Consider the following 25,603-nt stretch of genomic DNA (forward strand, 5'->3'; position numbering starts at 1 on the left):
TTGTATTACTGTGGTTCTACCCCTCTAATAACAGATTATGTCTTGTAATAAACTGAAACTGAAGATACCTCTTGCAAAACAGATAAAAATATTTTAAGCATCTATCGTGGTTTAACCCCAGCCGGCAACTAAGCCCCACGCAGCCGCTCGCTCACTCCCCCACGGTGGGATGGGGGAGAGAATCAGAAGAGTAAAAGCGAGAAAACTCATGGGTTGAGATAAAGACAGTTTAATAAGTAAAGCAAAAGCCGCGCACACAAGCAAAGCAAACCAAGGAATTCATCCATCACTTCCCATGGGCAGGCAGGTGTTCAGCCATCTCCAGGACAGCAGGGCTCCAGCACGCCTAACGGGGACTTGGGAAGACAAACTCCATCACTCCGAATGTCTCCCCTTCCTTCTTCTTCCCCCGGCTTTATAGGCTGAACGTGACATCATATGGTGTGGGATGTCCCTTGGGTCAGTTGGGGTCAGCTGTCCCAGCTGTGTCCCCTCCCAACTCCCTGTGCCCCCCCAGCCTGCTCGCTGGTGGGGTGGGGGGAGAAGCAGAACAGCCCTTGGCTCTGTGTGAGCACTGCTCAGCAGGAAGGAAAACATTCCTGTGTTATCGACAGTTTCCAGCACAAATCCAAACCATAGCCCCATATTAGCTACTATGAAGAAAATTAACTCTATCCCAGCCAAAACCAGCACAGCATCTGAATTCTTTATTGAAGAATCTAAAATCGTCCTATTTCTTTAGTAGTTCTGAGGCTACCATGACATTTCACCTGATGAACCTAAACTGCAAAAAGACAGTAAAATAACATTAATACATATTGTTCATACATGGTTTTTTTCAGAACCAATTAAATAAATACTTTCTCTAACTTTAATAAATGTTGTCTCATAAGATATACCATGAGCTCCTTTTCAGATTACTAAGTAATACTTTCTATGACATTTGGATTATAATGATGAAATTTGATGTGCAACAATCCTTAAGACTTTCTGGAAACAACACCTCTTGCATAACATCCTTTGATTTTGGTAACTATTATTATCACAATTTTCATACACTGAATGATACAAAGAACAAATTATATACAACTTTCAAGCACAGACACCTGAGGATGATATGTTAAATCCATTTAGGTGCATGTGTGAAGACACCTCAAAAATTCTTAAGCATAAACAAATCCATCCAAAGGCACTAGGAGGAAGATGGTCCCAAACAACATAGAAATTAGTGGCTGATTAAACTCAAGTGTTTTGAGTGAGCTCTTTTACAGAAAACGCAGTAATTATCAAATTTTGCTACAATAACCAATTTTTCAAACCTGGCTTTATCTCTAAAGAGATATACATTGTTCTACAGCCTTGTGTGCTTATAAATCATATTACAGTTACAACTGATCTTTTATAGATTTCTTCTGTAAACACAGAAATATGAATACAAAAAATGACAGGTGTAAAAATTAACTCACGTACTTCAGCAGCTGAGGAAAAAAATACTATGGTTTGATTTTCCTCTAATATTTATGACATAGCTGTTCAAACCTCAACTGTTTTAAGGAGCATTTGCAAAATTGAACAATGACAATATTCTAAAGGCTGTCATCATTATTCTAAATTTAGAGTATTATGCTGTGGGATCAAAATATTTTCTCCATCTGAAAATAACTCATATTGGTTTAATCAAAAATGCTGCAGCCTGGGGCAACCTTACGTGTCCATGTTATCGCTATCTGTTTCAGCAATACCATCATAAAATAAAGGGAGAGATATGGAAGATGTAGTCCGTGATTTATCTAGCTTCCTACCATTACTTTCATTAAGCATTGATGCAATAAGACTTTCTTTCTCATGTGTTTCTTCTTCAAAGACAGCGCTGTTACAGTGTTTATGACGGTATAAGAAAGCTTTATTTTTAAAAGAACGCTGCATCAAATACCTCCTGAAGGCCCTTTGAATAATAAGAGCCGATACCTCCTCTTGTTTTCTTTTAAGGGTAGTGGTAATTGGCTTGTAAGAAACTTTAGATAGATTGGCAGCCATAAATTTTTCTTCCATGTGTAATTCAAGACCATCCAAATCTCCAGATTCTCCCAAGACCCTTTTAGTGAAAGCAAGCAAGATATCCAAGCAGTGAATCTTATCTCCACTAACTATAGGGAGGTCCATGGATATGAGCCGAATTTTATTAGGCTTTGGAATGCGTAAGGGTTCTGCCAGAGCATCTGCAAAGTCTGAAAGAGCAGAATATTCAATAAACTGTGTTGCCTGAGGATCAAATTTTCCCCAGGTCTCATAAAACATATCAAAGTCATCCTCACAAAGAGGATCTGTGCTTTCTTCAGTGGCAACACCAAAGTTCTCTAAAATGACGGCTATGTACATATTTACAACAATGAGAAATGATATAATGACATAGCTTACAAAAAATAAAATACCAACCTCCTTATTTGTGCAATTTTTTCTCTGTTCACGTGTTAAATTTAAGTTGGGAGCACATGAATCAGATCTTTTTAACAGAGGGACCAAAAGACCATCCCAACCAGCTGATGTTGTAATTTGGAAGAGACAGAGAATGCTACTATCAAAGGTTTGAAAGTTGAAAAGGTTATCAATCCCACCTTCCCAGCCAACACAGGCAAAGTTTGTCATGCCCACAATGGCATAAATGAACATAACCAGAAAAAGCAAAAGACCAATGTTGAACAGTGCAGGAAGAGACATCAGTAATGCAAAGAGAAGAGTTCGAATTCCTCTAGCTTTTCGAATTAATCTCAGGATTCGGCCAATTCGTGCCAAACGAAAAATTCTCAAAAGTGTAGGAGAGAAGAAACTTTGAAAGCCTTCAGAAAGTCCAATACCTTTGAAATGAAACACAAAACAAAATGTTGTCAAGCCGTATCACTGAAATTCCCTATTTATGTCCATTTTGTTATATTCTATGCTTTAGGTGTTGAAAGTAAGATTGATCATATTACACCACTTCCAACAAAAACATTATCATCAATACTGCAATTGCTTACAAAAGAGCTTACAAAAGGAAAGAAAGACAAGTTGTAATACATTTAAATATTAAAGAGGTGTCAAGATTATATATAGTTTGGAAACTGCATTCTCCCAGATTTCTCTAATTCAGGGGATGAAATTACGCATTGCTTAAGTACTTAAAAAAAATCCTTTTAAACCCATTCAGCTCCTGTGCTGGAAGCTATGGGGCTTGTCTCCTAGCTGCTGTTTGATTGCTGCTTCTTCTACGGGCCTAAACCACAAGCTAAATGTGAGACTTTCATTAATGCTTGGTACTTGAATGAGATCAGAGAAGAGCAAGAAGAAAATAAAGGAAAACTGTCTTTCAGTATTCATCCTCCATCACACCTCATTCAATGTCCTGCTATCAGAGTAATGATACAGTAGGAATGTAAATGATTACAAACAGAAGACTTAAGAAGTCAGCATTTTTCTGGGTTGCACGGGGTAGCAAAGGGGTACTGAGCTTAGGGATGAAGCAGAGAACTCAGATCAATTTTTCTTTCCCATCCTTTATGATATAACCTGAGCGTGAGTAGGAGGCACAGACCAAATAAATTGTACAAGAAACTAAAGCTATATATGACCCTTTGTAGAAGAAACGACAAGCATCTAGTCTTACTTGAAAAGCAAACCAAAACCAAGCCAGTTTTTACTAAGACTTTTCACAGTCACAAATAGTGGCCCAGATTTAGAATGGTGTTGAGCAATGAAATTTTCCTGAGCTTTCTAAATCAGCCTTCAGGATCTGCCTTCTTGAAAGAAAGTCCTGGAAAATGAAATAAATCTTTCCCATTTTTCATACAAATTATTTTCATACAGTATTTTTAACCTGAATTTACTTTTACTATGCAAACAACAGTTCACGTAATTACATGTAAATCGAAAGCATAAAAACATTAAGACAACACTTTAAGTACAATAACTTAGAAAAGATGTTACTGCATTAAATTCCTATTCTGTTAATTACTCAATAAAACTCATACTTTAAAAAAACAAAAAACTGAAAACTATCCCTTAACCTTTCAGTACTCTGCAAAAATATAAGGGAAAACAAAAATACATCCTTTAAATGGAATCACTTAGCAAATGGTTTGAAAAAGTACAATGGATCTGGAATTTGTTTATCGGATATATGTAAGTCGTTACTTCATACTGAAATTCGGCTTAGTATTGGTAAGACACATTACCTGATCTAATAACGATTGATACTTACTAACTAGTGAAAGGACCACAACAGCTAAATCAAATATGTTCCAGCCACTGGTGAAGAAGTAATGTCTTAAGGCCAATATTTTTATGACACATTCCCCAGTAAATACCGCCACAAAAAAAAAGTTGATTTTATTAAGAATATCCTTGATGCCGTCCTGGCTACCTTCTGCCATCATAATGACCATATTTAGACAGATGAAAGTCACAACAGTAATATCAAATGCTTTGTGCGATACTATATCGAACAGTAGTCCTTGGAACACATTCTGTGGAGTGAACGAGAAAAACTGCTTAATGCTACTTCTAAGACCCAGGCTACATTCAAATATTAATCAGTAATTTGTGCTTAGAAAGAGAATTTAAGAGAATATAAATTTAACAATAAGCTACTAGAAGCATTTTTAGGTGATTTCTTTAGACCTTCAAAGAAAGTACTTGGCTAAGTATTTTCAGGTATCATGCAACCACATTTCCATAGAAAAAAAATATACAGCATGAAAACATTCAGAGTACATTGTGATTGCTCTTTTAATAGAAATACGTATTGAGGCAGACATTTTAGGATAAGCATTTCTAATTAAAATGTCTTAAGCAAGAAAAACTCTGAATAGTTACTCTGTGAAGACAGGCCTGGAAGTCAATTTAAGAAACTATAAGAAATGAAGCATAAGATTATTTAAAAGTAAATAACAGCCATGAGGCATGTACTACTCACTCTTCATTCTCACCTGCAATAATCCAATCTAGTTGCAGAAGCAGTATTATGCAACTTAAGTAACCAAGATTATTATGAATATCATATACTTAATACGAACATTTATAAATAGGTTGTATATTTGAATAGGTGATAAATAGGCTGTAAATTTCCTTAATTAATACTCACAAAGAAAGGCTGCATTGGATGGAATTAAGAAAAAGAGAGTAAAATGTAAATACTATATTGAATGAGGAAGATGATGGGCTCTAACGTGAAGTTTATTTCCAGATGCTTGGCTACTGAGTTTAAATATGGTCACCATTTTTATATTTTCTATCATATTCTAGTTAAGATGGTCTCACCAATGGTCTTGGGATGGGTTTTTGAGGTTTCTTAGATCCAAGTTTTTTTAGGGCATTATAGTACTTCTTCTGTTCCTCAGTCAAAAATAGATCTTTTCCACCTAAGTAAAGGGAAAGAATACTGTTGTTCAGCTGAAGTTTAAGCAGTCAGCTAAATAAACATCAGTAAGTTTATGTAAAAAAAAGTAAGTTACAGCTGTCGGGAGTGGGATCTAAGAGAGCACAGAGACAAAATGTGTCTTCACCATTTCTCCTTTTCCCCTTGTTCTTTGATAAGATGTACTGCAAAAAGCCGATCAGGGTTTGATTGTGAAAGTCTAGTCTAGGCAGTGTTCCTGAATCAGTTTCCTCAATTGTGAGATCCCTTCTGAAGTTTTACAAATCTATTTCTTATTTTAAAAATGACAAGACTCATCAACAAATAAAATATTTTCCATTTCTATTTTTGAGAAAGGTAGGAACAGAAGTATATTGCTGGGCTAGCAAGTAAATGGAGGATTATGAATAAGCACTTTGGAACCAAGTTCTACGGGGGGGTCCTGATAATGAATTTCTGGTGCTCATCTTATTATCATCTACACCACCTGTGCTACTTAGCAATCACTTTGAACTGAGTATTCAGGAGAAGCCACTCATCATAAAAGAATTTAATGATTAGCGTTTTGTAAAACAAACATGTTACAATCTTCAGTAGGGCATCTGCACTTTGAATCACTCCGGCAAGACCTCTGAAAATTCAGTTTAATTTCACTATATGGAATCTCAATGAAAAACCCCAAGAAACAGCAAAGAAATGAAAAAGAAAAAAATGCCCACTTACAGCGTGTACTGAAAAAGAAAAAAAGTGTTACATCCACATCAACTTCTAGTAACTGTTCAGGCTCATTAGCTGCTTAACCAGTGTTGTTTCTGTCTGTTGGGATTATTATAACTGGGACTTTGTTATAAAAAGAAATTATTATAGTGAAGTTGGACTGTTGTTCCTCAACCCCTACATATCCTTCCTCTGTTCAAATGCAGAGCGCAGAATTTCTTGTGGGCCTTATTGCTATCTATCTCTAGCAAGGGCAGTAATTCTTTGACACCTGGTGTGTAAGTCAGCCGATGGAAATAATAAATGGCTCCTGGAGAGATTCTGCCTTCCAAATGTGGTCCTTGAAATTGTAAACCTCCTGTTGAGGTCTGCTTTTGTGCTATTTTTTTAATGAGCAAGATGCTTATTTGTTTTAAGACTTCCAAGTGGATTAATTGACTCAATTTCCCTTGATATTCTGGATACTTTAAGCCCCTAAATGAATCAGGGAGAGAACTCAATTGACAAATAAGCTTGGGAAAAAGAAGCTGAAGTATACCAGGGAAGGTTGACTGTTGCTTTTCTTTGGTTGTTGCATTTTCCATTCTAAGATTTTGCCTTCCATTCCTTACCGAATAAAAAGAACAGGGAATCTAACAACTATGAGGAGAAAAGTGGAAGCAGTCAGTGCTTCATGGGCTTTAAGAAACCTTCAAATTTCTAGACGGCCTCTTCCTGGGGCCACAGCGTGGATCTCAGTGCAGAAATTTTTAAAAACCCCAGTAAATTAATCTGTAGGGTTATTTTATTGACGCCAGGACTTTTTAAATGTAGCTAGTTTTAGAAGAAGTTCTGATTAACAAGATACTTTTCAAGTATCTTTACCAGGAAAACAGTGGTTACTTTTTCCAGAGAATTCCACTCTCCTGTAGCAAAGTCTGCATAACTTTTTTTGGCTTCTGTTCTCTAAAACTACCCACTCCTTCCTCCTTGTCCTCCTACTTAGAACAAATCAAGGACTTGGCACGAAAATAGAATTTACAGATAAATTACTAAAAGCTTTGGGAAAAGGGGACTCCTATTTTCAAAACCTGGTATCTAAAAATATTATTTTAGATTTATCCAGTCAAATAGTTATCTGAAAATGTTAGACATCTAGGTGTCAAACTAGCATTCACTTAATCAAATTGGGATTACAAGAGACCCTGAATTAGCTCATGGAGTACTTATCTTTTTCCTTTGTTGGTTAAAATTGCTGATAACCACTCCAATGAAAAGGTTCAGCATGAAGAAAGATCCAAAAATAATGAAAATCACAAAATACATATACATGGCTAAGAATGCTTCAAACTGTGGCTGTTCATCTCTCTGTTAAAAAAATCAAAACAGAAAAATAATATTGGTAAAAATCAGATAATCACAGCTTTATCATTTCCTACTTCTAGTAACAAATCTTTTTATTGACAGGAGGGATAAATTATTTCTACACATTTAAAACTTTATTTTTAGATGTACAAGTAGAACAACTGCCTTGTTCTGTCTTGTTACTGTTTGTAAAGATAATTACAAGGATATATAGCTAAATCCAGCTCTAGCAAATTCTTAAGTAAATGATAAACAGTTCCAAACAGAAGTGATACTGTGAATGCCTAGATTAGAAAAGCAGCTCAGACCAAACATAACGGTGAACGGCCATCCTAGACAAGAAGCAGTTTTAAAAAGCCAGCTCACTACGATCAGCCCTACAAGGAACTAGCACAAATACAGGCTGGGCAATGCGTGGATTGAGAGCAGCCCTGCGGAGAAGGACTTGGGGCTGTTGGTTGACAAGAAGCTCAACACGACCTGGCAGTGTGCATCTGCAGCCCAGAACCTGGAAGAGGTTGCCCAGAGCGGCTGTGGATGCCCCATCCCTGGCAGTGTTCAAGGCCAGTTGGATGGGGCTTTGGGCAACCTGGTCTAGTGGAAGGTGTCCCTGCCCATGGCAGGGGGGCTGGAACTAGATGATCTTTAAGGTCCCTTCCAACCCAAACCATTCTGCGATTCTATGACTCTATGATCTTTTTAATTAGCAGTGATTTCACTACATTCAAGAGTACAGCGCTTGAATGAATAAGGAAAAAGCAAATTAAATTAAACATAGAAAAGTTAAAACACACTGTACTAGTGAGAGAGAGAGAAACAGCACATGGAAATGGGGAAGAAATAGTAAGGATGTCAAATATAGGGAACAAAACCTCCAGAAATAACTGCTAAAGATGCATGCCATTGTAATGCTACTGTACACATTCCAAAAAGAAGAAAATTTGCTTCAGAGGCACAGTCCCCCCAAGACCTTCTGAACTCTGTTCCCAAAACAGACTTGTCCAAAACTTGCAACATCTTGCCCTCTGCATTCTTGATATAGTAGGTTTCTGTGTGGCATCGCTCTATTTTGACCAGTTTTCTTTTGTCTAAGTTCCATATCTTTGGTCCTCCAAGGATTATTGTTTCACTGTGTAGTTTGATGCACTCATCTGCTTGTATTTCTGACTTGATATTGCAAACAAAGCTGAAAAATGAATTGTATCGATAGAAAAGGAAAGAAGGAAAGGGAAAAGAACTAAAATTTCATTTTAGTGACATACCTTACGTGAATCCACTGCTGCATACATAATATCCATCCAACCTTTAAAAGTTGCCTGAAAAAAATGCATTATTAAGGTTATTACCACTAAAAAAAGATTTTTAAAAAAATTAGGTAGAGTTAATATAGATGTGTTAATAGTTGTGGAAAAGTGGGCAGTGTGCTATAAAAAATGTGCATCATTTCTAAAGATCTGCTTGGAAGTATGATTCACTGGAGTTTAGTAAAGAGAAAAAAAAAAAAAATTTCCAGAAAAGAAAAAAAAAAAGCCATGAATCCTGTGAAATGTGTTTTCATGTTAGCTCTTGTTAAATTGAAATTTTTGTAAATTCTCTGCTTTTTGAAAAAGCAGTAAAAGTTTCAGCTTAACTAGCAAATATATCCTAAAAGGATAATAACAATGTCTAAGAAAACAGCAGACGATTTCTTCCTGCAATTTTTAGCAACTCTGCAGAATCATAGAACACTTTGGAGGATACAAAGCAAAGAACTTCATCTAGAAAAGATACAGAGATAACACGTACTTTTAAAAATTCCTTTCTCTCCTCTGTTGTGGTAGTAGGGAGATCAATAAATTAGCATCCCAATAGTTCATGACTTATACAATAAAAGAAAAAAAAATATAAATAAACTGCATCATGCTTTTTCTTTCTTATCCACTCTGAACTAACTTTTACTAAATAAAGTGAGAATAACTTTAAATCTGGTAACATGCAGACTATTTTAGGCTTAGTATGTTAATCAAAATTAAAAAAAAAAAATTGAAAAGCCATGAAACAGTGCTCGATTTTAACACAAGGTTGCATATGCTAAAGTGTTCTTTTGGAGGAACTGAGCAGCTTATAAATAAGAAAAATATTTATGGAAGCTAAAAAAATCCCCTATTTCAGTGAGAAGAACAGAAGCGTAGTGGTGTCCCATGGTTGGGCTGCTCAACACATTTCCTTGAAGAAAACAAAACTGAGCACGTTTTTATAGAACTTACCACTTGGAGAAGAGCCAAGTATCCTATTGCAACATTATCAAAGTTTACATCACTATTTGTCCATGATCCATTATAGAAAGTACAATTATATTTGTTTTCAATTAGACTCATATTTCCATTCTTGAGTATGCATTTCGAAAATTTTTTTCCAAGTAATTTTACTCCTGCAATGTTAAACAGGAGCCAGAAGACAATACAGACGAGCAAAACGTTCAAGATGGAGGGGATAGCTCCCAAGAGTGCATTCACGACCACCTTAAATAAATAAAATGAAGGAAAAGAATGAATTATTCACATTCAATAGAACACCTTCCCAGAAAAACACTTTTTTTTTTTTCTGTATCTATTGCAGGTTCTCACTCACATAAAAATTAGTAAATGACAAATGTAAAGCCAGCCTTCAGCCCAATTTCAAGCTTGTCTTAACATGTAATTCTGTGGTATCTGTCTTGCCTTTTTGAGGAAGGAAGTAAAACAGATGGCAACCAGTATTATCCTTGGGTAAAAGAAATACATAAAATAAAATTATGAGTCTCTAGTAGCTATAGGATCCAAAAATCAGGTATAGGGGAATGGGCTGCATGATCTGCATTTACTACAATATCATAAATAACCCTCCCTTTTATCTTGGAGGGGTTTTTCAAGAGAACAATAGCTTGCTCTCCATAGCAAAATGAACCTGACCCAATAACCACTGGCAACCGACCGCACACAGTACATAAAGTAGAGAAGTTTGGCTTCCAGAAGACTGAGTAGTTTTGGTCAGCAGTCTTCCTTCATTTAGGCTTGCTTGAGGACAAGATGAATGCAAACCCATGATGAGCAGTAAGCCTTTTCCAGAAATGGTACCAGTGAAAATGGGATTCCAGCTTTTGGTGTCTGTGCTGGTGACATCAAGGCACCTGACACAAGCAGTGATAAGAACTCGTATTTTCGAATCCAGCCCATTGATGCTGACAGGCAGGACCACGCTTGTTGTCAGTGGGAATTTGAGGACTATTATCTATTTCTTTTCACCATTTTTCACCACTCTGTGGTGGGGCATAGTGAAAACCTCTCTGGAAATGTTTCATTGCTATGATTATGAGAAAATTCTGAGCCTTTTATCCTGGCCTTGGATAATATCTGTATACTAGAAACACACAGAATGAAGCACATTGGAAGGGACCTCTGAAGATCAGCTGTTCCAACACAGACCAAGTTGCTTGGCATCTTGTCCAGTCAAGTTCTGAATTTTTCCAAGGGTGGAGATTCAACAACCTCTCTGGACCATCTATTGGAATGCTACACACCCATACTGTCATTTTTTTATCCCAGGTGGCTAACTGGAATATCCCTCACAGCCAATTCATTCTGTCTCATTTTCTCACTGTGGGTCTACCAGAAAACATTAGTTTCGTTTCTTGCATAACCTCCCATTAAGTAGTTAAAGACAACATGTAGATCCCTTACCTAATTAGATCCCAGTCAGATCCTCCCTTTAACCATCTCTTCTCCAGACAGACCAAGGTCCATTCTCTCAGCCCCTCCTCTCCAGTCCCCTCACCATCTTGGTGGCACTTTGCCGGACACTCTCTGGTATGTTAATATCTGTCTTACACCTGGGAGCCCCAAAGTAGACGCAATACTCCAGATTCAGTCTCACAGGTGCCAAAAACAGAAGAGTGAATTGCCTCAATGTGCTGGCCAGACAATACATCCCAATATGTGGTAGATCTTCTTTGTTGCGCTGCTGACTGATGTTTAACACGGTGTCCACCCCAGGTCCTTCTCTGCAAAGCTGCTCACGTCTCACTGTGCCACAGTTACGTGTGGTTACTCCGGCTCAGGTGCAAGACTTTGCATTTGCTTTTGCTGAACTTCCCGAGGTTTCTGCAGCCCATATGTCCAGTCTGCCTTGCCCCTGGTGTATTAACTGCTCACCCCCACTTTTGTATCATCTGTGAACTTGCTGAGGACAATTTCTACCACATTCTTCTGGTTCTTAATTAAGCCATGAAGCGGTATTGATCCCAGAACTGACCTCTGAGCCCCTAGTAACCAGCTGCCAGTTGAACTTCATCCTGATGATCTCTGCACACTGAATCTGGCAGTTCAGCCAATTTTCTGCCTAGCTTAGAGTTCACCTATCCAAACCAGATATAACCAATATCTGAGACCACGGATGGCTCTTCCCTCCCTCAGCCATCTCATCACAGAAGACGATCATGTTTGAGAGGCAAAAATTGCCCTTCCTAAATTCACGCTGGCTGTTTCTAACTGATTCCTGCTTGTCCTTCATGGCTTCCAGGAGGATTTGCTCCATATCCATCCCAGGGCCTGAAGTTAGTGTCTCATCACACTCTGTGATCTAACACAGGTCAGATGATTTGCATTATACAATTTTTTACTTCTCCCCACTGACTTTAAAGATTCCAGATAGTTCGCTCAGAGCAGCTTTTAAAAGTGAGTTAGAAGAATTCCTTCTCCTATTAAGAAAATCCCACCCTATTTAAGTTTGAAAGGATTGTTATCTTTCGGATCCACCCTGGAGAATCCGAAATGTGGCACGTGAGCCTGTCTAGATAACTGCCAAGATGAGCTGATATAAGCACAGCGGTTTAAAGAAGGGGAGTTATGAAAAAGAGTTACAAAAAGTGAACAGTTTCCAGTGAAGCAATGAATTAATGAATCCATTTTCCCAGGTCCCAATTTCTTGCCTCAGGCAATGAAAAAAAATTAAGAAAGGACTGTGGCCACTACATTTCTTATGCCATGAAGATTGTTATACTTTCACAGTACAGGTTTTTTCCTCACATTACAGTTTGTTTTCTGTAATAACTATATATATAGCTTCTTTCCTATTGACAAGTAATTAAAAATGGTTCCTATTTTTCTCAAGCATATTCATTTTTTTTTAGAAGTACTTGCCAAATATACTGGATGAATTTTTTCCATGTCTAAGATAAACAAAAGAATGGGTTTCAGAAAAGTACAAGTCTAAAAAAATTCTTGTTTAATTTGTTCTGCAAATTGCAGTAATACTGGAAACATGGAAAAATGTTCCAGTGTTCACATTACTATACATAATAATTCCTTGTGGTAGCACATTATAATTCAATTTCCTTATTTCATTTGTATCTATAAATTTCTCTGAAAGTGTTAGGTATTATTTCAAAATAACAACTGTAAGATGTAAGTAGGCAATCTGAACCATCTTAATGCCATCAAGTCCCAAAATAAAAAATTCAAGTTGTGATTTTCACAAACTTCAAATGCAGCTAGTACAAGATATGCACACACACACAGAGCATCCTTACCTTTATCCCTTCAAATCTTGACAAAGCTCGTAGAGGCCTCAATGCTCTAAGTGTCCTGAGAGATTTCAAGGCACTCCCAGAGGAACAAGGTGATGTGTCTTTGGAAACAGTATTTAGTCCCCAGGAAACAAATGACAGCTGTGTTCATTGAATTGAAACTGAGATTATTAAATGGTATACAAAAATATATTTTATTTGCGTCAGTAGACAATCATAGGCTGAATGTTATAGTATCTTTGACCAGTAAGTCAAATTAAAAAAATACACATTCAAAGTTATCGTAATATAATTTCATTTCATTCTTTCCTAATATTTTAAAAATAATGGAATCCTTTCATTCTAATTTGAAACAACCTTCCTTTTTTTTTTTTTTTTTCAAAACCAGTTCATACAATTTTTTTTGAATGCTAGTATAACAACAAAATTGGTAACTATGGTAATATCATACACTACAAGACCAGAAAGGATTATTCAAATAAAACATTCCCCTTTTCTGCATAATTATTCTCAGAAGTGTATAGAGTAATTCCTTATCACAACTTAAGATGGTGATGTGGAAACAAAAAGTATTTTTAAAAAGATATCCAGTATTCATTTTAAATTTTCATAAGAGAGAAAATGAACTGAAAACATTAGAAAATTGTTTCAAAAATTAGGGTTTTTTTTCACTGTTCATTATTTGCCTCTTCCTATTTGAATTTGTTGTCTTGTTGTCTAGCCATTGGATATTTTCATGCTTTCCTCTGTTTTGGACAGCACTGCTATTAATATTACAGAACTGTAATTGCTAAAGTCATGCTATATATTATTTGTAAATAGTCATAATATTAGATTTTTCTGTTGAAATTTCATAGTACTTCACAACTTTTAATGCTTACTACTTAAACAGCTACTTTGACATTACCGGAAGTTAACTATTTAGATGTCTTTATTTTAAAGTATTTAACTTCAGTATCTTCCCAGTGTATTGTTGACAAGCAAAAATATTTCATTTTTATATGGCAAGATTATATTATTTAATTTTGTCTGAATTCAGAATAAATATGTATATATTGAACACTACACTTCCTCCATCTCACTATAGTTGATTTCAGCATTTCTTTTTATAGCTATATAAAGGATTGCTAGGATTTCTTTGGTTGCAAAGCAAAACATACTTTCCTACATCTTTAACTCTCTAGTAGATGATTTTTCCAACAATACTTTTCAACTCCCTTTACCATCTAAATTTCTTCTCCTTCAAGGAAGCAACTCTACTTTTTTCTGTTTCTAAATGCCAGAGCTGCAAGCAGCTTCACAGTTTTCTATTGTCTTAATTAATTTATTTTAGTTTTACTTCTGATCATTAATTGCACTCTCTCTCTACACTCAAAAAGGTTTTTATAACCAACATGGTCCTCAATGACAGTGATACCTAATAAAATTTTCTTAGGCGACTTGTGATGATTACTTACAATTTCCATTTACATTTGTCCTAAAGTCTCTTTTGATTGCAATTTTTAACAGCTTTTGGAAACTGTATTTTACACTTGTGTTTATTCATAGATTTTACATGTAGTTCTCTATACAGAAAATATCAAAATTCAAAATGTGAGACAAGCTGAATATAATACTTACACATACAATGACGAAGTCAAGCCAACACCAGGCATTTGTGAAATAACTGTGCAAACCATAAGCTACCCATTTCAAAAGCATCTCCATTAAAAAGATGTAGGTAAATATTTTATCAGCATACTCCAGGAGCATTTTCACTTTTTTTCTCTCCTGCAGGTGGATATCTTCAAATGCCTGGAATTTCAGAGTTTATTTTTAAAACAGTTCAGTAGTTTTATGGAAAATTATTTTAAAATTGCACAAGAATACATGGTTTGGCTTATTATAACCATTTAATATTAAATTACGGGCAAGCACCACTTAGTTTTATACTTAGAAGTAAAAACCTAAGTTGTAAAATAAGTACAATCTCATTTTCAAGTTGGTTGAAAAATCACATATTTTCAGCTGTTTACACTCAACACTTCTTCAAAAAATATCTGATGATGGTCAATGGTGGCTACCAAAAGTCTCGGCTTCCCAAGTTAGTGGATAATTTTGAAGGTGTTAGTCTAAAATTCTTCATAATAAAGCTTGAATTAAACACATTAAACACTGTCTTTCAGACCTAGACCTTCCAAAGGAGTCATCTTTAGTAAGCCTGCAGAGTTGTAATACAGATATGAAAAAATATGACAAACACCTTACCTGGAATTGTTCATCCCTGGAGTTTTTCACCTAAACCATGACATTATTTTGATGTCAGTAAGGGTTTAGGAAAATGTTTTATTGATTGCTGTAGTTTATGTCATTGTTTGCTTGTGTTTAATATATTTGGTGCCTTGCTAATTTAAGTTTTTGATATTGCCAATCTATTTCCAATTCTTTTTAACACATTGCATTATTTCCTCACCAAGCCTCTGACAATGTCTTTATACTTCCTTTCATCCATTTCTCCCCTTATAGCTCCTTCTCCACTTCATTTCCTTTTCGCTGCCAACATTTCTAATGATCTATCCATCTATTTTCACCACCACTATTTCCCCCTTACAAATCCATGACTGTCATTACTTAAAATTTTTCTTACTTATGTGGATACATCAGAAGGCACCCTGTACCACACCTTTTCCCACACCCTACAATTCCTAGATATAAATTACTAAATCTCCTCTTGCCTCTTTCTCTTTCATGCTCTGTCTCAAGAGCTCAATGTGTCTCTAGAGCACATCAGGGCACTTAACAACTTCTCTTTCTCCTATCCTCATTCAAATCTGGGTCCCCTTCTCTGACACTGCCTCTGCAGCTGCTAACTTTCTGTCTTATTTCTTGCCATAAGATGAGTAAAAAAGTTGAAATGAGAAGCTTATGAGTCTGTCCTCTCAAGAGGAATAGACCATCTCACATCCTTGGGATGTCGGAACACAACATCTTTATTTAATAGAAGAGCAAATGAAGCGTAGCAAGATCAATTCTCTTGCCCAAAGTCATATGGCTGTAGTCTGTGACAAATGTCAGGGACCAAACAGAGGGTGTCAAAACTTTAATCCATATGCAGGTTCAATCCACATCAGCTCTTCACTTAACAGCTCCTTACCTGACTGTGAAATCTCTTATTCTGCTATTATTTTTTAATAAGTTCATGAACAGTCAACGCCCTCTAAGGAAATAGCAGTTTTACAGTGTTACATGGGAGACTGACCCAGAAGGTCCACAGACCTTTGGTTCAGGGTAGCATGGCAGCAAAGACACCTCAATGGTTTTGCAAGGATTCGCTCAGCTACAGCAGGCCTTAACAGTTACAAGTTATCACCAGTCACGTCAAACCATTAAATGTTTCTTGCAGAAACACCTGAGTGCCTCTGCTAGTGCCTCCAGTGCTCTGCGAGAAGATGATTATTTAGGTATTATAGCAGATCTGATTCGCTTCCCTGTATTTATGATATGCTAAACCCAGCCTAAAGGGTCACCGATAAGGGGGAGCAGGAGCATAACCAGGTGTTTAGATCAAGTGAGACCTGAAACAATAAACTCATGTAAAATCATTGCTGTGTTTCCATTTTATGTTCCCACTGAAAAAACACAGAGAGGAGATGCTCCTATGTAAAGTTACCAACAAACTGGTAAAACTTACGCACTTCTGCTCTGTATTGTAAGAAAACAGTAATACTGCTTCTGGAGCCAAGTGGTCTTTGAAGCGGTGGTCATTCAATTGTGCTGCAATTAGGAGAAATGTCTACAGAGTAGAGCTGTCACTGTGTCCATAGGACTAGTAATTTGACTGTAGGTAATTGAGAACTCCCAGCATTCATAAACATAAACCTACTTACCATTTCCTACCTTTTTTCTGAGCATGTTTGATAATCAGCGTTGTCTTTTTCCCTGTTTAACCTTGGCTACTTTGATTTCCATCTACTAGTCAAATCACATGTTCATTAGCAGTGATGCTCTTTCAGACTTCTAACTACTAACTCCTCCTTTGCTCTGAGCACCGAGCACTCACCACATACTTTTCTATGCATTCTTTCTATGATCACTATCTCATTTAATTTACTTTCAAGCCATGGACATGCCTCATGGTATGGTATTCCTTCATTCTAGCTGGTTCAGGAAATTCCGTATCAGCAAACGACTTTATAAACAAACAGAAAATGGACAAGTCGCTTTTTGCAAGAGGACAACAGTATCTTAGAACTGTGAAAGTTCTCAACACCACAATACATTTTTGATGAAAAGAAATCATTATTGTTTTGTTATTTTGCATCTGGATAGCAGCTAGTTTTGTGTTCAGCTGAGCCAGATCCTACAGTACATAAAATAATAACTCAGCTTCCTTCCTTACTTCAGTTTGGTTCCACATGAGTACAGAGAGCCCTCACGGGAATCCCAGGGAGTTCCCTTGGAGATTTTGCCACAGAAATTTTAAAGCAGACAGTTCAAATCTATGGTTCAGTGAACAACCTAAACTTAATGCACACAGAACAGATTTTCTCTGGAAAATTCTGACATCTACCATATAGATCACTTTCACACTAGTTGGTTATGTTCCTTCTGCACTATATAATGTTGTAGCAAATTACTTTCAGTAGACTTAGTGAATATGTTTTCAAAGCAAATATAACTTCACTTATTCTTCAGTAGAAATGGATATAATCAGAATAGCGATGAAAGATTAAGTCATCTACAAGTTTACAGCCATCTTCACTTTTAGATTCTGATCATCTTAGTGTTTGGATGATTTTAAATCTAAATTTTTTACTGAGCAGTTCGTCTGCCTTTCAAACTTAGAACTACTTTTATTTTTTTAAGCTTTCCTAAGTAATTTTGGACCCTGGTTTAGCCTCCTAATTAAGCGCACAAATGTGTGAAGAACTACGTTCCATGAAGAACTATGAAGAAGATTATGATTCCATATACTTAAATATCTTATCCAAGTAGGGGAGAGCCCTACAACTTCTAAGGGATATGTTTATTATGCTCCTGTCTCTCCCTGGGGAAAGGGATATGAAAGTAGAAGAAATAAACTAAACATTATTAAATATGATTCTTTTCCTTTACTTTCCATCAATTCAAAATCTGAGAAATTAAATTTAATTTACCAGTGCTGCGCTGCTCAATATTATCATGAAAATTATGAAGTTTTCAAACCAGCTATGTTTAACAATTCTGTAGCAGGTTTTTCTAAATTTCCACCAAGTTCTGCCTGGAAACTTAGTGATATCCACTACACAACACGGGAAACATTCAACACAACCTGAAAAGAGAAAGAAAAGCGTATTGGTTCCACGGAAAATTTGGAGACATGGAATCTAAAAAGTGTAAGACATCTTAAAATGAGCTTCTACAGACTATACCAAGAATGTGCTGTTTTACCTATGGGGTGATGGGCTTTTTACCTATGGGCTGAAACAATCTAAAGCTAAAGAAAAGACAAAATTTGTAGGCCAAAATAAACTCTTTTCATAGAGGAACTCATACATGGAAAAAGCAGAGAAGCTCTTGTGCCCACAAGCACTTCTATAGGGGCTTGTGGGCACAAAAAGGCCATTATTTTTATCTAAAAAACTTGCTTAATTTATTTTAAGTTTTTATTCTTTTTGTTTTGAAAAGAGATATTACCTTACTAATGGTTTAGTAAATTATTATTTTTACTGGTTATTTCACTTGATTGCACTGCAGAGATGTTATAACTAGATTCTCTGTTCACTGTTTTGTACCAGAAACACACTTCTTGATTAATCTGTAAAGGCAGTAGGATTGAACCATGAGAGTCAATGGAGTCTAAGGAGCCGTTCAGGCAATCAAAGGTAGGTGTCCACATCGGGATGAGCTGTACAGTCCTCTGAATTCATTTAGCTGTATTGACCGGATAGTCATCCACTGTACTTGGAGCTCAGACAAATTCAGCTGAAATGCCATTTAAGATACCAGGTACCGACATACATATCCTAACTGACCTCTCATATACAGATACCTGCAGTCTGATGCCTCAATATAAGACTGAATCACACTCCAAAGATGGCATTTTGCTGCCTGAACACAGGTGTTTAGAACCAACTTGGGCCTCTTTGGATATTCTACAGCTTCTGTGATAGTTCTGCCAGCTTCATGCAGTTCTCTTGCATACTGTCAGGCATCTCCTATGGTACTAAATGCCTGTGTTCAGGCATCCCAACCCTGCCCCGGTTCTGTGCTGGCTTCAGGTATATTTATTTGAGTTTTTATGTTTATAAACAAGTGTCTCAGGCAAACAGTTCCTGACAATTTGGAAATGTTCCAAACAGGTATCTTTGAGTATTAGTTCATTTGGCATCACTGCAATACATAAAAGATTCTTACCTTCTGTAAAACAGTCCTTAGGTAGGTGTGACTTTTTAGGCTGCGAAAACATCTCCAGAATAACTGCATCCACAGTGCTGGCTTCAGAATAACTACCAGCATCACATTTCTGCACAGGAGAAGGGCAAAGAAGAGAATTTATTTGCTTTTCATTAATAAGGTTACCAGATTTAAAAGAAATGAAGGTTATTCACCACACACACACACACAAAAATCTGCAGCATATACATTATCTTAATGTTGCTGAACTACCAAAATAAAATTACAAATAATAGGACAGAAAAGGCTAATCCCTACTCTTTGCTTCCATGGCTTTAATTTACTAAGTTTCTTGGTTTCTTCTAGTCATCTACATTGAACTTGTAGGAAGGAATGTTTAGAATAGATTATATTATGCTACAACTTTAGAGAAAAGTCTGATTTCTTCATGCCAATCCAATTCTCTTTTCATTTTCAGAGATACAAACCATGTCTCAAAAGGCTTGAAGACAGGAAGGCCTAGCAGGAAAGAAATGTATGTGTGGTCTACACATCTCGAAGAATTGCAGTTATTGGTAGGTAACCTACAAGCCTATAAAACTAAAGACAATAAGGAAAATGAGTATAAAGAAAAAGGAATAAAGCAATCTATCAGCCATGAAGTTTAAGTAAGTGCCCTGTATGACATATAGAAAGGGAAGGCATGAGGATAGGGATAAGAATGAGAAGCCGGAAGAAGGGAGAACTGCCTTTGTTGACAGCCATGCTGCTCTACCTAACTTAAGGTCCTAGGGAATCTTCAACATAGATGAGAATGGAATTATTTAAATTCATGGGCATTTTAATATTTTTTTTTAATATATAAATATAATTAAATAATGTATAACAAACAAAACTTCTGGCAACTTTATCTAAAACCAGAAAATGCTAAAGTGATTTGACTTTTGGAGGTAGTAATCCACAAAGTTGCTGAACTTCCATTTAATTTTCTGGGTCACTGGAGGCAAGCCATGATTCTTCACCTTTTTTGATGTGGAACTGTACTGTATTAGAAAAAGCTAAGTTTCTAGACCAGAAAACATATGGTTGTTTTGGGAACCTTTTCTGGAGAACAGATTTTTGCATCCAAGGATGACAGCAAACAGAATTCTCTATAAAAATTAATAGTATGTATAAAAGTGTGTTTCTTAATTAATTTCTGTTTACTTATTTTGTACAAAATAATATATTAAGTTACACTGTTAGCCATGGCTGTTTATGAGAGACAAACCTCCATGCTTTAAACTATTATCATATCTAGAGAGATGTACCATCTTCACAGGGATTATACTTGCTACTCTTCAGAAAAGCCCAGTTTGTCCTGTCATTGCTGAATGAGAGCGCTGTTGTGACAATTTTCACCTCTAGCATATTCCACAAGATGATAAAAGTTATAATTACCTCTTTTTGCTCTTTCCTTTGGTGTGTTTCTGAAAAACCACTTATAGTTTCAGAAGTCCCAGAAATCTGACTGAAACCGCTTGAACTCCGGCACAGCTCTCTATGTCTTAATCTGTCTCCCTGCATGAAATAATGGAAAACAGTTGATTTTCCACATTTTTCTTCCTGACAGTCTTTCTTAAGAGTCAAAATTCTTTAACAGAATTTAAAGCATTCAAAAAAATTAGCATGTTTGTCTTTTTACAGATAATTAAATGATATCCCTAAAAGGCATGTAAAAGAATGGTTTCTTCCTTGATTTCAAATACTGTGGTCCTGTGGTTACACTGTGGAAATGTATCATTCCTCAAGATCTACATTTAGCCCACTGATGGATTCCTGCATCCATTTTCCTAAGTTCTGATGAATTGACTCAGTAGCAACCTTTGCAGCTGGACCCTAAAAGTCTCATTTTTCTAGTTACAGGCAGAAGAGCTAATGGACCCCAATCAGCCTTCAATCCTTTTGCCACCACAAATTCCAAGCAATACGAGATTCTACTGCAGCATGGACAACATATTTCAAGTAGCCACAGATGATTCTAAGGTGATCAGCAATTTCTGCTTCTTTGAGAATTTGTCCAAAGATATTCTGCTGACAATGCCTCCTCTTATGACCAAAAACATAGAAAATGGATCCTACCAGTCCACCTAGACGCTGACCATATGATAAACCATCCAAAAATAGCACTTGCTTTTGACATTTCTGCTCTGGCATAATACTAGGTAACTGCACTTTGAGCTCACATACCTGTTCTGACAGATTTAAAATATGGTGATATCACAATCATAACACAACTGACACTCATAAAAGATAATCTTTAACAATCTAATCTAGGTGCAGTAGTCACCAAACCCTGGTGTTCTACCTGAGTTTGCTGCTCACACATTTGGATGTGGTTTTTAGATGAGCTAAACCCCATAATGCCACACGCTTACACCACCACTTTTACCTATGAAGAAAAAAAGTACAGTTGCAACATCTTAGAAAAGCTCATTCCTACTTGAATGTGGTAGATGGAGAAATAAGCAGAAATGAATAAAAAGACTTAAATGAAAATCATAAGCTACTTTCTGTAAGGGGCTTTCTATCTTGCTTTATGTGAAGAACCTGCAAAACAGCTCATTCTTCTGTCGTATAAGCCAGCTTCTATTGGTACTTCCTTTAGTAGAGGTCTGAGAAGGGTTAATATTTTTTTTTGTTCACCTTCTGACAAAAGATTGTACGGAAGATATATTGGAGTCTGCTGCTTCTTATTACTACTGCCTGTGAATAAGGCAGGCTTCTAAAAGAAATTAACTTGAGGTCCTTGTGCGTTGAGCTGAGCTGAAACTACCATAGGATGTTTCATACACAGCTGCAGTACTGTCAATGGGCTCAAAGGTATCACCCTTACCTTCTATAGGCAAAAATATTTATACAGGAATAAGAATCTTGGAGGATGACCCAATGATTCTGAACTAAAATGCACTGATGCAGATAGATCATCATACTCAAACCAGCATTCATATCCTTTCTAAGCAATCATATCACATACAATAAAAGTAACGAAGCTGTCACAAACCGAATTTCATTAAGACACATTACCCTCCTCAAAGAAAAGTAATCGGGTAAAATTCCATTTTATTAAAAGTATAACACGTCATTAAGGAGAAGAAAAGAAAGCAAAAATAAGGAAAAAAATAATCAAGAAAGAAAAATGGGAGAAAACATGAAGTGCAAAAGTGGGCAACATACAAGTAACATGGACATGCAGCAAGGGACACTATTGAACACATTGAGGACACAAAGGGTTTAATTCAGTTGCTCACCATAAACTGCTTAGTGTCTTTTAAGATACCTAGGGGTACCCAAGACATACACATGGCATAGTTAAATACAGCACAAGATCTACAGAAACTGCCAGACACCTTTTTGGAGGTGCATTTAGAAGCCGTAGGAGACAATCCAGCACCTCAAATGGCACTTGACATCTATGAGGTGAGTAATACGTGGAATCTTAAGATTCAGATATCTAAATGGATTAATCTAATTGTGGCTGATACCTAGTGTCATCTGAGGTGTTTCTACATGCCCCTGGCCTCCAGATGCCAAAAAGAGTTCTTATAGCTCCTATGTCTTATTTGTCAGTCCCATGCAGATGGGACAGACACCTGAAGTATCTCAAATGTCCCTAAATGCTTCTGTACAGGCAAATGAATTGCACTGTTATTGACTATCATGGCAGTATAAACGCCACGTTCACATGCAGAATTCTGTATTTGGGTATCTGTATTTAAGTGCCTAAGACTTGAGCTTAATCCTGCCCAACACAACAAAATCAAGAGATATAAAGGGGAGTCCAAAGTATCATAGAGGTGAACAGGGGATTAAAAAAAACATTAAGAAAATATTGTTTTAAGGTGAAGCTTTTATTTGCGTTCCCTTTGGATTCCATGCAACTGAGAAGCAACCTATAAGCAACACAAGAGGCCTGCCTTCCAAAAATTCCAGGTGCCATCTGTAAGGCAAAGGAGACAAAAAGAAAGAATGTCTGTCTTGATCAAACTTCATTTAGCAATTGACAGCAATAAATGGAAACAAAACAGACAAAAGCAGAATTACGGCTATCGGTGAGAAGAATGATAAAAAAGTGGATATTCAATATCTCTTATTAAATAACTAAGACTATCTGGTAGCTCTTGCATTTTGAAGCTACTAGGAAGACAAAGAAAGTAAAATGGCAGAAATGACAGAAGGGATAACATTTACTGCTGAGTCTTCAAGATTACGTTTACAGACGCAAATTACAATAATTTTTCAAATATTAATATTCCTTACCTGTTTTCTGTATTCTATTTCTGTGCATACACTGTGCTTATCATCACCTTCATCATAAGTCTCTGCTACTGCAATGGGAACACAGCTACTACGACTTGTTAAAAATTCTTCATATTTCCTTGTTACTGAGGAACTTTCTTCAGTATTGTAATACCCAATGTCAAAGCAATTGTTGCCTATATCCTTCCTGACATCTGTCATGGTATAGTTATTTTCCCCTATGTCTTTGGCAGACATTTTCACCGAAGTCTTTTTTTTGGCTGTTGTTTTGAGGCTTCGTTTCATTATTTTGCCACAATGATCCAAAATTCTGTCCTTCACAGACTGCAAGCCCTTGTGAATCCGTTCAATGGCAATCTGACATTTAGTCATTTGTCCAGGTTCCTCTTGTCCCATTGAGGAGTCAGTACTGAATGAACTCAGCAGCAAGGCAATGAATAGGTTGAGCACCTTAAAATAGTTAAAGGAAGTTGGAGACACTACTGTTAACAGAAAAGATGTTTCAGAAAACCTTCTTTAGATAAAAAAAATCTCAGTCTTGCTTTCATCAACTACTGCAATGAAATTATTTACCATTATACTGGAATATTAATACAGTATGATATGGCTCCTTCTAGAAGGAATGGCAGCAGAAAAAGGAAGGAAGTGAGGGTGTGGGTATATCAAATATATTTTCACATGCTCTGATGTCCATAATGTATGAGGAGATAGATATGTTGAAAAAGAGCAGACAAAGATAGATTTTAATAACACCACCGTCAAAAAGGTTCTGGTATAGACCAACAAACCAAGCAGATGAAGAAGATTCCATTTTCCAGGATATATACACTAGATCTAGTATATGTCACACAAACCAGAAAATCTGGGTACTGTAAACTTTTGATAAGATAAGGATAAGTTGGCCAGCATTAAAAGCACTAAACAGTTTGGTTATTTGATCCAAGCAACACAAAAGATGAAGAAAGCAGACACCAAATTATCAGAAGCACTGCACTTCTATACTCTGGATAGAAGGAATAATTTTATTTTGCTTAGCAGCTACCTCTTGTGTGAGAAAGAGAAAGACAGGGGATAAGTAAAAAAAGACGGAAGAAAAACATGTATTAAGAAACATCCAGAAAAGAGAATAGTGTGAATACTTTCCAAATGATAAAGTTTGTGTCAGAAAAAAAGATGCCAGTGTAACTGGATACATTCAGTAGGGACTGAAAAATAGCTTGAAACTCACCACCAGGTTTCCTATCACCAGGACTAGCAAGAAAATGGGAAGACATAGCCCTTTTCCAGCCACTTCCATACATTCCCACATGGTTTCAATCCATTCTCCACATAATATTCGGAATATAATCAGGAATGAATGACAAAAATCCTTCATATGCCAGCGCAAATACTGATCAGTGTTTATTTTAGAGTAATTACTCTCATAATAATTGCCTAAAACCTGCTTTCCTACTACAGCAAAAATAAATACAGTGATAATCAAAACCAGAGTGAGGTTACCCAGAGCACCAACTGAGTTTAGAATGATTTTCATAAGAGTATTTAAGGCTGGCCAGGACTTTGCCAATTTGAAGATCCTGAGCTGTAAGTAAAACACAAGAGAACAATGTGAGTGGCAGACACTGCATAGATAGTGCAGCACACATAAAAAAACAGACCCTGCCTTTATCATGCTGTCTTTACTTCAGTAACACCATCATAATTTTTCCCCCAAAGAAATGTTTTTAATTGTTCCGATCCAAAAGTGCTGTGCTTAAGCTCAAATTGTTAATGTTACTGAGAACAGAGAACTGCCAAAGGAAGCTTTCAAATTGTGCTAAGCTAGATATGAGCATGTGTAAATCTATTAGTATTAATAGCTATAACAATAATAGTAATAATAATCAAGTGGCTTATAGGTACTTCGATGAGGCCTATGAAATGACTGCATTTTGGACTAAATCAAATGTAATCAG

At 36.4% G+C, this 25,603-nt stretch overlaps 1 protein-coding gene across 2 annotated transcripts in view; it reads right to left on the minus strand.

The window, feature by feature from the left end:
* Positions 1-604: 604 nt before the first annotated feature.
* The window catches only part of LOC115339254 (sodium channel protein type 5 subunit alpha-like), a 56,001-nt gene continuing 31,002 nt past the window's right edge, over positions 605-25,603 (minus strand). Inside the window, exons 15-27 of one of the 2 annotated variants that reach the window (XM_030008951.2) lie at positions 24,877-25,230; positions 23,649-24,098; positions 20,790-20,909; positions 19,371-19,479; positions 18,131-18,285; positions 14,616-14,789; positions 12,999-13,136; positions 9,700-9,954; positions 8,716-8,769; positions 7,319-7,456; positions 5,296-5,400; positions 4,238-4,502; positions 605-2,855 (exon numbers count right to left, since the gene is read on the minus strand). In XM_030008951.2, the coding sequence (XP_029864811.1) occupies positions 1,705-2,855; positions 4,238-4,502; positions 5,296-5,400; positions 7,319-7,456; positions 8,716-8,769; positions 9,700-9,954; positions 12,999-13,136; positions 14,616-14,789; positions 18,131-18,285; positions 19,371-19,479; positions 20,790-20,909; positions 23,649-24,098; positions 24,877-25,230 (3,468 nt within the window). In that variant the 3' untranslated portion in view covers positions 605-1,704. The remainder of the gene's footprint in view (positions 2,856-4,237; positions 4,503-5,295; positions 5,401-7,318; positions 7,457-8,715; positions 8,770-9,699; positions 9,955-12,998; positions 13,137-14,615; positions 14,790-18,130; positions 18,286-19,370; positions 19,480-20,789; positions 20,910-23,648; positions 24,099-24,876; positions 25,231-25,603) is intronic. The other variant, XM_030008953.2, reaches the window with a different exon arrangement.

Source organism: Aquila chrysaetos, chromosome 3, assembly GCF_900496995.4.
Source record: "Aquila chrysaetos chrysaetos chromosome 3, bAquChr1.4, whole genome shotgun sequence".
Taxonomy (NCBI): Eukaryota; Metazoa; Chordata; class Aves; order Accipitriformes; family Accipitridae; genus Aquila; species Aquila chrysaetos.